The sequence below is a fragment of the Phaethon aethereus genome, assembly GCF_964289735.1.
Source record: "Phaethon aethereus genome assembly, chromosome: 3".
Classification (NCBI taxonomy): domain Eukaryota; kingdom Metazoa; phylum Chordata; class Aves; order Phaethontiformes; family Phaethontidae; genus Phaethon; species Phaethon aethereus.
Genome location: NC_138576.1, coordinates 64,959,850 through 64,974,641, shown reverse-complemented (window position 1 = coordinate 64,974,641; position 14,792 = coordinate 64,959,850). Strand labels below are relative to the sequence as shown.

The following is a 14,792-nucleotide window of genomic DNA, read 5'->3' as shown; positions in this document are numbered from 1 at the left end:
TCTGTTCTGCTCAGTCCTATTTGGATTATTTCAGACATACTTAAAGAGTCAGCTGCTTATACTCTCTAACGGTGGATGAAGTTGCCTGTGGAGTTTAAAAAGCCTTGCTTTGGAAATGAAAGTACGGAAATCTTCAGAAGCAGTTCAGAACAGAATTGCTTCCTGCAGCTCTGGTTTATTTACTGGAAGATGGGTATCATGGCAAGAATAAAAAAATAATATATTTGAATAATCAAACAGTCCTTACATTGCCATGAAGAATGATGCACCTAGCACTGTGGCATCTGAGCATTATACAATGCCCTAAATAACAAACTATCATCTGCTCCTTGTTAATCTGTCTTTGTCAGTCAGGGAAGAAACTGTAAGAAATGTCTTGAAAATTCTTTTTTTTTGTGCGTGCAATTCACTGCGTGAGTTTTTTTAGCGAAGTGAATTCCAAAGAAATGAAGGTTTGCACTTTGAAATCTATAGTGACATTTAAGGTAGCCCAAGTCAAACTGAGCTATAGATCTAAGGCACTTGCCTAGTGTAAATGTAAATAGTAAACACACAGAAATCTTTGAAGTGTGCCAAAGTTAAAGCTAGACAAAAACCTATAGCGTGGACTTACATTTCAATGACTAGTATATACACATTTCGCTAAACTTAACTGAGTCACTCTGAAAAGTAATATACAACCTAGAAATGGCAATGGAAACCTGAGGCCCGCATAGCTGAGCCCAGGAAAGTTGTTTTTCTTCAGAAGTCTGCTCTTGGCCTCGCTGCTATGAAGGTGCTGCCAATTCATACTTCCAGTTTAAAACCAATATTTTCAATGCTTTTGGATATGGATACATGTTGAAAGTCAGAGTATGGGTAACAATTACCACACTCTTCTGTGCACGTTACTCGGCGTTATCTATGGATTTCAACAGGCAACTGTAGAGTTTGTCTGCAGAGGGATACTGAGGGACATCAGTCTGAATTCGCTGGAGATGTGAAACTGGAGGAGGTTAGTTAAATGTCATTAAAATCCTCATGGACTTTTCAATTCAGAATAAAACCTGAAATTTTAACTTAGGCAAATGAAACAAAATGTCTACAGAATGAATTAAGCCCATCTTAATTCTGAACAGAGGCATCCATACAAGATTTTACTGTCTGCTTACCCAATTCACGCTTGGGCCAGCGGTGTGCTAACGTAGCTATGTAGGCAAGCTCTAAAACTAACAAACATGTCGGCTCTCAACGTAACGCGTTGGCACCCACTGAAGTGGCAGCCCCTGCTCGGATCCCCTGGCGTGGCCGCCGGGAGGCCGGGGCACGGACGGGCGGCGTGGGGCCCAGGCTTGATGCCTTGGTGAATTTCGCTGGGTCAGCACAATGTCGTGGGCTGGGCAGACAGGGCTAGGTGTATACGAACCTGAACTTTGCGCGATCCAACGAAGGAAAACTAGAATTGTTTTAAACCTTTTCTCTGCCAGTGCGTTGGAACTGTGGGTGTGCTAACCTATTTGAACTGGTCCCAACCACTAAAAAAAAAAGTCCTGCTAGTGGATTCAATCTCAAAGCTGGGTGCTCCTGAAATTGTCCCACCTTAGTTTCCCCAAAACCCTGTTGCATTAAACAGAACAATATGACCAGATCACTGTTCTCAATCATACTTCTTTTTCATCTCTCAGTACAGGCTGTAATGTATAAATACTATGGACCTATCATATGCAAACATGGGGTTAATCCAACATTTTTAAGCAGCAAAAAGTCATTCAGAGAAAAAGGTGTGTACCTGTGTTAAAACCAGGAGTCAGCCTGGAATAAACAATAGTAAGAAAAATTGTTTCGGATTCACCCTGAACTCAGGGAGCACTTGCTGATGCTACAGCCAGAAGATGCCACCAACCCTCGGTGGTTGCGGCTTCATAAAATGCAGGCCCTGTTACTTTGTCTCATCGTTACCATGTACAGAAGTTAAAGCACCGGTGGTAATTTTTAAGTTATGAGCATTATGCTGCTGAATGTATATTTCATTGCCATTAAAAGCTGCAGCTACGAGATCATTTGATACAGACAGATTTTGCTGTATCAGGAGTACTCAGGTCACATTTTGAAGGCTTGTTAACACACAGGCAGGCTAGAGATCTGTAAATGGAAACACAAGACAGTGAAACAACAGGTGAAGCTACAACAGAAATTATTGATTAACTCCGTCACTGCAAATGCCCTGAATTTGAAACCATAAAACCAAACATCATTGAGTCTTAACGCAACCTCAGACCCAGATTTGCATTTGAATTCCTGCCTGAGTCGATGCTGTATGCAATCGAGCATCTTGAGCAGAAGACTGGGCCATGTCCCTTGGCTTTTTAAGAAAAAACGAACCTGTGCCTCATTGCAGCCTAGGCCCCTCTCTGCTGTCAGTTTGGTTCTTCTTCATGCACACTTTTGCAAGCTGTCTGCACCCATAATGATGTGACTGAAGATGCAGGACGTCAGGGAAGAAAGGCAGAACCAGGTCAGAAAACACTTAACTGATCACCAGATCTAACTTAAAAAGGACAAAATGAACCGTCATTTACTCCTCTCAGAATCACATTAAATCCATTGTATGCTTCCTGTAATAAAACTACACTGGAAAATCAAGCATGGTTTTTTGACCAGGAATATAATTATTCTTTTCAACATACCAAGTTCTGGAATTAGATCAAGACACACAACCATGAATTTACTTGGGGAGAGTAATATATTTAATGATGTGCTTAACAATCATGGACCCAATTATGCTTGGCAAAAATAACTGTGTTTAAAATCTGCCAGAGTCAAAAGATCAGTTTCAAAATATGCTTATTGAAATGAAATCTGAAAAAATAAACCCTCCCCCTACAACTTCAACCCACCAATCTGAAGTTTAAAAAGTCTGGATAAGGAAAATTGTGAGCCAACAATTGTTCTATACTAGCAGAGAATTTAGGAATTATAAAAGCAGAGAAGTTCAATAAAAAATATACACTGGTTTTAACATCCTAGAAAAATGATCCTGCATAACTTTTAGCATTCGGCTTTCAATTCTGCAAAATTTGTTGCAAAAGCATGCAGGCATGGCACCTGCCAGCTACAGCATCCAAGAACTATAGTGAGCAAAAAGGGGGCTGACATTGTAGGAATGCCCCAGAGCATGGAAGTAGGGGCTCATATCATCCACATGAACTGATGTTGCTGAAAAAATGCAAATGGGGAATGCAGTGGGAAGTGGCTCATTTGCCCCCAAAAGGATATCTCTCTGGTTGCCATGAAGAGGAAAGAGAAATTTTCCTAACCTTGAGATTTGCGGCAGGTCAGCACAGCAGGGCAGTGGCGGGTGTATCGCCCACGGAGGAGTCAGCAGCAGAAGGCTGGCTGGAGATGTTTCGTTCTGTTTGTTTATCGTATGTGATCCTGGTAACCAGTTGCTGCGATATAGACTTCCACTGTTAAGCAAACACTCATGACTAACGTAACGTAAAATGTTTATTTTCCTGATGTAAAGCATCCCCTAACAGCAAAGACCAGCTCCTAATGAAGCACGGCAATGCTGAGGCCAAGCTTTTTCTGGCTTCCCGCTGCAGCCCTGCCCCGCTCCCCTGCACGGACGGGAGGTTCCGCTCGCACGTCTCCCGGCCGTAGGAGGCTGGTCGGGCTTTCAGCTCTGGCTGTCTCAGCCTTCCGCCTCTGTGCTGGTAAAACATACCCTCATACGTCCCTACCTGTCCTTCGCTCTCAAATGAGAGCGTTTTGATCGGATTGAGTGCAAGTATAGCACAGCTCATACAGTGGTCTCTCCGCTTCACGGTACAAAATGACTTGGAAAAAGAGCTCAGAAACGTCTCTGACTCCTCACCTACCTTGTTAGAAAATCCAATACTTTTGATTCACGTGGCAGAAAACAGACAGTCACAGAAGTGAAAGGAAGAGCAAACAAAGTGCACGTGGCTGACATCACGCCTTGCAAGTGCAGCGGATTATGCTCCAAAATTGTGTCCTCCCTGCAGTAGCGCACCAGGTCCTAGCCCTGGAGCTGCAGAGGCAGGGAAAATGCAGGGGTGGGCAGATTAGAGCAGTCAGGGTCAAAATTCAGTGCAGGTCAACATGAGAAACGGACTCTTGAAGGTAGTGACGGGAGGCACAGAAAAGGCTGAGATCGTATATGAAGTCAGAGGTGAAACAAAAGATACTGCTGTTGAAAAAGGACTGCAGAAAGTTTACAGTATTACACTTGTATACCTGCAAAAACAGTCTGCTTTTTCTCCACAGGGGGTATTGAGCTGTCTAAGCTGGCAATACTTGCTTTGGGGAGCTGTCTTTCTATTCTTAGCAGTCTATTATATATTTTAATATCTTTACAAAGCCTGGAAACTTTGTATTGTGGCTGGACGTATGGCAGACTTGCACAAAGCAGCAGATGATTCTCAGCATAAAGAGCCCGACTATGGTGTGTGCTCACACCCTGACATAGCCTACCACTTTCTCCTGTAGAAAACTGATCCTGACCCTATAGGGTATCTGATTATTTTCCTCAATCTGTGCCTTTATCTGCATCCGAAGCCCTGCTGCGCCATCCCAGCTGCTGCCATAAAGCAAAAGGGAGTCCATAACCTCTTTCCGTGTTGGCAGGTACGAAGGTGGATTAAGAGCCCGATGGTCAGCGTGGAAAAGCACCCACACGCCAGCCTCAAATACCCGGGGTCCACTGTGATGCATTTACCTCCAGGGGATTCGGAGCTCGAGCCCCCGCTGTGCCAGACCTGCCTGAGCGACCACCCTTTCCAGCGAGGGATCGCTCCTCAGGAGGCCGAGTCCTGCTCCTGGGAGAGCCAGAGAAGCAGCAAAGTAAGCCGCTCTTTCCTCCCCCGTACGATGTTTACATGTATCACACTGATAACGGGCCTGTATTTACAAGATTGTGCTGCCCTCGGAGGGAGGGGATTCTCCCAAATCCGAAACTCTGCTGACGAAGGCTGTTGTGCCCATCTGGGCTCTGCTTTCTACCTTGAACTTTGACTTTGACAGCATGAGAAACAAAGGGTTCTTCACAAAAGTGCTTTGATGTAGTCTTTCAGTATCTGAACAGATTACTAGTAACACCGAGTAGTATTTCCCTGTTTTACAGAAACTGAGGTGCAGAGAGGTGACGCTATCCTTCCAAGATAACGAAAAGGACCAGGACTTGTTAGTTTTTTCCCTTCTGCCCCACAATTACAAGACCTCCCTTCTTCCCCCAGCCCCACACCATATCTAGCTTTCTCTTTAGAAATAAGAATTGGGCTCAGGGAGTTTTCCTGAGCAGGAGATGAACGATTCAGTGGGTCTTTTGGGTGGAAGGGAAACCCTGGTTTGCCTGGAGTCATGCCGGTATGTTATGAATGACAGCATCATTCTGTGTGTAGTGCTGGGCAGTTGCACACAGATGTGAAGGTGACAGAGCTGCAAGGGCTGAGACGAAATGGTCAGGAAGGGGCTTTTCCGAGGCAGACTTCAGACCTTTCATTCATCCTTCATCTCCACCTAATCCCTGTGGAAAAAAACCAAACACAGAACAGAAAGTTTTGCTCAGAGCCCGTCATCACTGACAGAACCATCACTGCCTGGAAATGGCACACAAAAAAAAGGAGAGAATTGTAGAAACATAAAAGCAAACAAATAAGACTCTTTCCAAGTACAAAGCAGAGCAAATGTGACAAGGCATTTATCAGAGCCTTAGCACACAGCTCACAGCAGAACCATTTTTTCATGCTACATCTGCTGCATTTTTAAACAGGGAAATTCAAACAGCAGGTAAAAATGGAAGTCCTGTGCACTTCAGAAACCCAGCAAAGGCATTTTGGTGAAACATATGCACAAGCGGAGGAGCTAATTACTCCTCCATTTTACTTCATTAAGAAGATTAACTTTGTTCAGGCTGAAGCATTAAAAAATGAAAGCACCAAAGACGGAGGATTCTGCAAATCCTTTGCCTTGCCGTAAATCACATGTACTCCTATACAGCTGTAGGGCTTCATGACCGATTTCCATTAGGTTTTACATGCATATGGGATAGATTTGGCTGCACACAGATTCCCCCAGACCTCTCTCTCAGTCTCCTTTCTGCAGGCAGTGGAGAGCCTGCTTAGTCAGCAGCTGGAGTCTGCGGCAAGAGGGATATTTTGCACGCCGCTTTAAAAGTAATGTCGTCTGGCGAAAGGCTGCTTGGATAAAGCTGTGCTGCATAAGGAGTCTTTTAAGTAAGTTAAAGCACAGAGGTTTTGATGTGATTAAATGTAAGGTCACCGCCTCTTTCTCTACAGTGAAATCAGGCAGGAAGCTTTTAATAATAAAGGCTGAAGGAGCTCCGTGTCTGACCTTTTCCAGGTTTAAAGAGAGTTGCCGGGCGAGATTCTGTTCAGGGGTTACAAATGGCTCAGGCTGCATGGACGTGAAACGGCTCCCTTCACTTTTAACCAACGAACTTGAATGGAGGCGGTTCCTATTTCAAGGAGAAGTGGTCTCTGTTAAGTCAGAGGGAGCTTGGGGTGTGCCACTTGTCTCTCCTGGCTGATTCCTGTCTCTTTTCCCCCCATTATTCTTTCTTCTCTGATGATTTCAGTACTGCAGCCAGCTACTGGTTCAGTGATTACAGCTCCTTTGCACTAGGCCCAAGGCCAACACGTACAAGGGTCCTACTGACCCTGTCCTTTTGCTCAAGGGCAAGTTAATTCATAAAGAAATCAGCCGTGAAATATTATTAAAGGCCTACTCTTCAAGCTTTCTCTGACATGTTTCAGGTTGTTCTGATCAGTTTGAAAAATACCATATAAAAAACAATCCGATTAAACCACATCACCCAAGGGAACACGCGTCTGAATTTCTATTATTATTTCCAAAACAAAAACAGGGGAAAAAATCATTACTGTTTGTTTACTGTGATGGCAATTATGTAGTGGAGTCTTTAAAAATTGACTTAACGTAAATAAGATTATATTGAAACTGAAAGTATTTTAAATGAGATTTTTTTCTTATAATATGCTTCCATTTCAACCTCCCCAGGCTCTTCCATTAAGGCATGTGTCAGCTGGAGTTTATAAATAATTATTGATGTAAACTCTACTAAGTCTCCTCTATTATTTGTATGATAGTGTGTTATCTCTGTATTTTTATGACATTTTTCCACATTGTATACGTTGGACTAGATAATCTTCAAGCATTGCCGGAAAACCATGCTAATTGTCACAAGACTGACTTACATAGGTGTATTATTGGGTTTTGTAACCAATGTGGATTAGTTCTGTGGAAGCTTATATCTGCTCCACCAGTGTAACAGCTGAAGCCCTAAGGGCTCTGGACCACTGCCAGGGTAATGATTTACGATAACCATTCCTGGCTTTTCCATCTCTATCTGCATACTTCAGGTTGCGTAAAACTCACCAGCTTGACGAAGAGGGTAAATTCCCTTTTGAAATAAATTGCTGCGCTGTACATTGAATACACCATATAAATAACCTGGCTTTGAAAGAGCGAGCAAACCACCTTTTAGACCTGCTTAGCCGTCTACTAAATGGGGAGAGGGGCACCTGGTGAAAATCGTGTGTTATTTAAATCTCTCAGGTGAGGGTTTACCAAGCTGACTTATAAGAGGTGAATCATACACACACACACAAATCCTTCATACTCTGCATGATCTGTATATGACGCTTACACTGTGTTGGTACGCCCTTGTTTCAGACCTTTCTCTAAATAAGCAAAAGATAACAGACCTTGTTAGCGAGCTCAAAATATCTTCTTTTTTTCTCAGAGCCAACAGCTAGGTTCAGGGCTTGTTCTGTTCTTTCCTCTTTGTCTAAAAAAGCTCCCGCTGCCCTATCTATCAGCTGGCATATGTCCTGAAGCACCATGGACACATCTCTATCTAGAAGACCAAAAGCCCTGAATTTTTAGAGATGTCTTTTCTTTCCAAAGCTAAACAAAAAACCCCCGTGCTGCTCCTAGCTAAGGGATGAGAGGAGGGAAAGAACAAACTAGTGTGTTTACCCCATTTGAGCAACGTGACTATTAAATTGCCAGGAGCACCTCTGTGCGTTGGGCGCAGCCACCGCTGCGTGACTGGGGGCTCAGGGGTGCTGAGTGGGGTGCTGAGCCCCATCAGCCCCAGGAGGGATCTGTCCCTATGTCAGCTGCGTGGGTCTGGCAAAGGGTTTTGGTCTTTTCATCCTCTCTCACCACTTCTGTGGGGCTGGTGGTGAAAAAGAGATGGAGGCTACTGAGGGAGTTGCCCCGTCTTCCTCCACCCTCTCGCGGTACATCCACGCCCGGTGTCTTTTGTGAAGGAGCGTCAGGAAAGTCTTGCTTAGGGCTGCAGGGAACTTTTTGGACAAGTCCTTTGAAGCTTATTGGGAAGTTAATTACTATCAAAGACACTTTTGGATCATTCTGTTAGGTTGATAGCAGGAATTTATTTTACTATTAAAAACTATTCAAAGGTTTTTTAATATATAAAAATCTATTTTAATATGATATATAACATAACATAATATAATATAATATAACATAATATGTTTATACAATATATATAGTATAGAAGAGCTCTTGATTTCAGTCAGATTTCAGCACTTCACCATCTTTCAAGTCTTGCTTCAGAGATGAGGAATGCTGAAAAAAACGTACCCAAGCCAAAGGTTGGGCAATTATTTGAGATAGTTCTACTTATGAATCTCTTCTATAAATAACATACAACTTCTAGAAACCTACATTTGAAATGGGGTAAGAATATGTTTCAGATTAAATACATTGTGTAAAGGGGCATCATAAAAATAAATGTCTTTTAATGGACTAGGAAAATGTGGAGATGAGAAAAAGAAATATCTGACTAGGTCCCCATAAAGAAAGAGTTTGGTGATGGATACGATTGGGTCGTTTAGGGAAGGATGGTTTTCTCACACATTTTGGATAAAAAGCTTTCCTACTTTTAATAATCTGCATTGGCAGTGAGGCACCATGTGATTTAAACCCTGATAAATGCTAGTTAATACACAAACATATGCACATACACAATAGAAGAAATGGAAATCCTGAAAGCCCAGTATGGGACAATTAATCCTGGAATATATGTGAAAAGTGCTGCAATAAAACATAAATAGGAAAAGAAAAGTAGGTGAAAAAAAGACGTTTGCGTAACAGAAATGTTCAGTGAAATCAAATCTGGAGATGACTTGAATGCCTCTAATAGGCAAATTAATAACCTGATGGCAGATTACACTTGATAGAGACAAACACGGTAATGCACTTTGATGGAATAATTAGAACTACTCAGTACACACTGCAGGGTCTTAAATTAACCATGATTATTCCAGAAGGCAGCCCTGGGTGCCATGGAGAGTATCTTACAGAAGACCTCAGCTCAGGGTAGCTCAGAAGGTCAATCCCACATACAGCAAGGCAGACCCTGCACCCATTTGTTGAGGGGTACAGCCCTCCTTTCACTGAATTTACTTCTGCCCCATATAGAGACACAGGGAGAAGGATATGAAATAAATATACCTAGGGTGGGTGAGGACAGATCAGCAATACCGGGGCAACAAACATCTGGGAAAGGCCTTGCCAAAGGCCAAACGGTATCATTCATTCCCTTCTTCTGTATGACAAGATCCACTCTGAAGTAGCTGGTAGAGGCCCTGGTAAGCAGGATCCTTTGGGAAGAGATTGCCAAGGAGCAAAGGACAGACAAAGAGGCCAGTGGTCCCATGAGCCTGCAGCTCAGGCTGACATTTGTTGTGAGAAACCTTGTCATCTGGCACATGCTAGAATCTCCACACAGGGATTCAAGAAACACTTATGATGAACATCTCAATGAGTTTTGTTTTCCCTTTTGTCCCTTCTTGCAAACAGGAAAAGCTGTTAGTAAGAAAATAACCATGTTCTTCAACGCAATCTGGAAAAAATATGGCCCTTTATTTGCCTGCTCCATTGCAACAATGAAATAGTAGGGATAGGTCTGGAAAGAAAACAGGAAAACAAATGAAAAGTTTCTATTTAAGCTAACATATAGCATAGATACAATGAGAAAATCTTGTAGATGCTATAAAAGACAACATTATAAGCAGACTTTAAATGTAAGAGTTACAGGGATCTGGAACTGCCTGTCAAAACAGAAGAGTCAAACTTATTTACAGCTGCAGTTTAATACATTCATGTGTAGAATGTTCTTGCCTTTACTCTTGATTACTCCAGGTTTCAGAGTATATTTTGCTACGCCCCCTCAGACTGGAGGATGGGGTCCTATTCTACTGAGTTTGGGAACTGTTCCTTGTACTCATAAGAGTGGCATACAGAGAAATAATCTGTTGGGCAGCCCTGTTTTCAATGCTCCATGTTGTATTGACAGGGATGCTTCCAACATAATCCAAACAAAAAAGATGTTAAAGCCAGTAAAGCATATATTTGTATACTACATGTAATTTGACTTGGGAATCCACAATCACTGGCACTCCATAGCTTCTCTTTGACTGTTTTTCTTATACAAGTAAACCCAATCATCATATTCTGCTTCAGAAATTTATAATAGTCTGAAAACTAGAGTTTTAGAGAAGCAAGTGGTTCGATATGAGCAATTAGAACAGTAAAAAAGGTATTTTGTACGTCTCTCTATTCAGCAACTTCTGGCTGCGGAAAGCCTATATTTTCTGGATCATCACAAGTCAAACTTGTAGCTTAATCCTGCAAGTTGACAGTCATAAATGCAAAACTCATTTTCACCAGCATAGCTTGCAGCTATTTCCTAAATAGTTGTTTCTAGCTGACTGCAGTAAAGCTCTTTTAGCTATTGATATAAATGTGTCACTAATGAGTTTTTGATGGAATTTGGAATTGAGTACATTTGAATACATATCTCCACCCATAAGCGCAGGCTTATGTATCTGCCAATAGGTGTCTGTACTTCGGGAATTTGATCATGTGTATATCCGAAGACCAGTGACTCAAGTGTGATTTTATTGCAGATCTTTTAGCTTCAGCAAGATGAAAAGCAATCTTACATTTCTCTGCTGCTCAGATTTCTCAGCAGCTGTGAGAATCAGCTGTGAAAGCAACATGCGAGTGAGGTGGGAACAGGCTTTGTTTCAGGGATTAAATCTAAATGCAGCACGTACTTTCATGGTTTTGTAATGGATTGATATAGGGTTATTATGGATAATATTTATTTAGACGAGTCAAAAATGTTTAACACAAAAGCGTTTTCAAATGGAAATGGCAAAGCACAGTTTGCAAATGCACAGGCTAAAATTATGTGTAATTTCAGTGAATGGCAAAGACTGAATAGCAGACAATTGCCTGTGGGGGTTTTTATGGTCCCAACTGACAAAGTGCATGTCTATATAGCACAGAGCATATAAATCAGTTCCATAACTCAAAGAAAAGATGTGATACATCAATCATCTGCTGTACAAATATGCAGTGAGGCACTCAGTCATTTGTACATCCATCACAGGTCTGTTCAAGTGCCATACATTTAGTAAATTAATTGGACAAGTCAATATCTAAAACCAAAAACATGCTCTTGTCCTTTTTGAATGCTAGTTCAAGACTACTGAAAATAATTAAAATATCCCTTATTTTAAAGAAACTAATTGTCAAGGGTTTTCCCTGAAGACTTCTGCAGCTGGAAAGTGATTTATTGTACTTCCCACAGGGTTTCCGTAATACCTGGACTGGAAATGACATCTCTTTATCTCTCTTTTTTTAAAAATTATTTTTAATATGGTGTTTATCTAGCACCTTTCCCATTCAGAGATCCAAATGACTTTGCTGACAGTCATAGTGATCAGACGAGAGTATCAATTTCTACATTGGTGGTAGTAACCAGCAAATACCCAGTGCAATGAGTGTGAGGAGTTTGGGCTAGACACAGTAGACCAAATCTGTGTTTGGTTTTATCCTGTCATAGAGGACAGACAAGGCTCATTTTTTGTTAGAAAGTAGTCAGACACATACGGTCAAGAGATTTGCTTACTAGAATGGAACAATGTTCTCTGTTTCTCCAGAATCCTGCTTCTGGCAATATTTAGTACGTGATGTCAAAGGAGGTGGGAAAAAAAACAGTCAAAAAGCACCTTGTTTGAAAAGAATATATTTTTTATAGCCTAAAGCTGTGTTAGATCCATTTGGTCTTCAAAGGTTGCATTTAGCAGGGACAACTGCAGTTGTTCTCCTATTGGAGTTTTATTTTAATCTGTTTATTGCCCATCTTGTAATCATTGCTTCAGCTCATTTTGAAGATAATTCAGTGCTTCATAGTAGATAAATAAAGGAGTCTGTTGCATTGTGTGACAAGGTCATAAAAACAATCTGACAGGCAGTTAATACTCCTCTTAAAGACTAACAGCACTGAAGATAAAACAACTCTCTCACATACCTGTGCGTAAGACCGTACACAGACAGCTAAAGGCTAGGTCTGTAAAATAGCTCAGTACAACTTAAAACCAAATTCAAGCCCATCCACCAAGGGAGCAATAAGCCATGTTATAACATGGTCAGGGAGTGCAGGGCTGCACAAAGATGGGGGGATGCGGAGGGCAGGAGCGGTGGCAGGGCCACTTCTGCCACCTGGCCAGGGCCAGAAGCAGTCACCAGCAGGACGGCATGGAGCAGAGGCGTGAGCTGAAAACTCTTTGACCTTCCCATTGATAAAGAGTTGCTCCCCTGGAGGAAGGAGTTTGTGTCCCCTCCTCCCCACCAAACGTCGTTTCATGGCCTGCCTAGACTGTGCTTTTGAGGATCGGCAAGAGTTAGTCTTCTATGTCATTTCCCTCTAAAGAAATGCACCTCTGACCCAAAAACATGTTCCATAAAGAAAAGTTGGTTTGTTCCTCGGGCTACTCTGTATGCACTGGTCTGTCTACCCCAAGAAGCCACAGATATCACAAGACATCCCAAGTGTCTTGGTCAGTACGAGTAACATTGAGTAATCTTGTTCTCATCTTAGCATTGTAGCTGTTGCATTTCTTTGCAATTTATAAATAAGTATCACTATTTTTCTGTCTAGAACTTCCAGATAACCTTTTATGTAGAATTTTCCTCTTTGCACAAAGAGGTTATAATTGGCTAAGACCTTCATAGTAAAGTCATGCATTCTGTAAATCCGATTATAATGTTAGTTAATACAGTGCATGCTGCTCATTTAAGGTAATTTAATGCAATTCCCAGATCCCAGGACTCCTCAGTGTCTCCTGTCTTAATACAGTGTACTTGCTCTGTATCCAATTATACCTTTTCCATTTTGTGAAACCTTTCGCCCCCTCTGAATAGTCAGCACAGGATGTTGTAAAAGAGTTTCTGTAATGCACTCTCTGGATTTTAGAGGTGCATGATAAGTTGACTTTTTTGACCATCTGCATTAATGGAAAGATAATTATTTACAAAGAGCAGTGCAGCTGCACAAAGAGTTTGTTTGTTTGTATCACACCATATTGACATTACCATTAAAACAAAAAAACCCTGCTCAGTCTCTTAACAGTTACACTGTTTTGAAATTATTTTGGAGCCTTACTGGCAAAGAAGGCACTGGTTTTAACATCCTTTGCTAGTTTTGTGTAAATTGGGGAATGATTTTTGGAGGAAACGAATTATCATATTTTCCTGATAGAGAGCTGGGGGGAAGGGTGGGATAATCCCATATGACATCTATAAAAGGCACTTGAGTCTTGAAGAAGAGGGAGTCAGGCCCATGGGACTTCTATAGATTAGGAATGACCAGTTTTAAGGAACTGAAATTGAATCCAAATCCTTCTTATTAAGAAATCCTTAGCAGTAAGTTGTCATGTGAAACCATGTGGGTTTTGCTTTCCTATGCAACAAAGAATTTTTTTTCTTTTTGCAGATAAATGGATTTACAGACACATTTAAAACAACAATAAACAAATGTGATAAACCCAGTAAACATTTTAAGAGGGGTATGATGGCACTGGAGGACAACACCTGTCTCTGGAGCAGAATCCATTGCCTACAGTTAAATACTGGACTAAACATTAGGAAGCATTTCTGTACCAAGAGGGTGGTCAAACACTGGAAAAGGCTTCCTAGAGAGGCAGTTGATGCCTCAAGCCTGTCAGTGTTTAAGACGCATTTGGACAATGCCCTTAACAACAGGCTTTAACTTTTGGTCAGCCTTGAATTGATCAGGCAGTTGGACTTGATCATCCTTGTAGATCCCTTCCAACTGAACTATTCTAGTCAGTTCTGCTCTGTTCTGTTCTATTCTAGTCTATTCTGTCCTTACAGAATTAAGTGCTACAGAATAGTGCTTAGCAAGCAAGTAGAAAACACAAAAAGGGGCTAGATGTATTTCTCTAAACCATGAAGAAGGATTAGCATGCAAGAATGGTTTTTGAGAATGCCATAGGATCCACTCTTGCCCTTGAAAGATAAGATGAAGAGCTGCTAAGAGTGGGTACTTCCCATGTATTATTGCTGAAAGTGTGAAGTGGAAGTCTGAGGAGAGCAGAGACTGCAATTTAGATAGATAGATACCTTTTCAAATCTATTAGGTGGGGAAAACCAACACCTCCCCACTCCCAAAGCATCTCCTAACTACTATTCCATAACTATCTTCTTTAGGTGAAAGTGGAGGATACTGTGAATGCCTCTTTTTGCAACTGCATTGCTCTGTAAGAGCACACACAAAACCTGGTAGCCTGCTCAAACCCTGGGTAGCCTGCCTGAGCACCCTTCCAGGTTAGATAATTCCTGGTCTCTATTCACTGCTGCAAGGACTATTTGTGTGTTAAGGAGTTGCGGGATGAAGCACAGCTGTC

General features: G+C 41.7%; 1 protein-coding gene across 1 annotated transcript in view; it reads left to right on the top strand.

The window, feature by feature from the left end:
• The window catches only part of SGK1 (serum/glucocorticoid regulated kinase 1), a gene marked incomplete at its 5' end in the record, with an annotated part of 80,163 nt that overhangs the window by 21,131 nt on the left and 44,240 nt on the right, over nucleotides 1-14,792 (top strand). Inside the window, one exon of the mRNA XM_081997136.1 lies at nucleotides 4,630-4,845. Coding sequence (XP_081853262.1) covers nucleotides 4,630-4,845 — 216 coding nt within the window. The remainder of the gene's footprint in view (nucleotides 1-4,629; nucleotides 4,846-14,792) is intronic.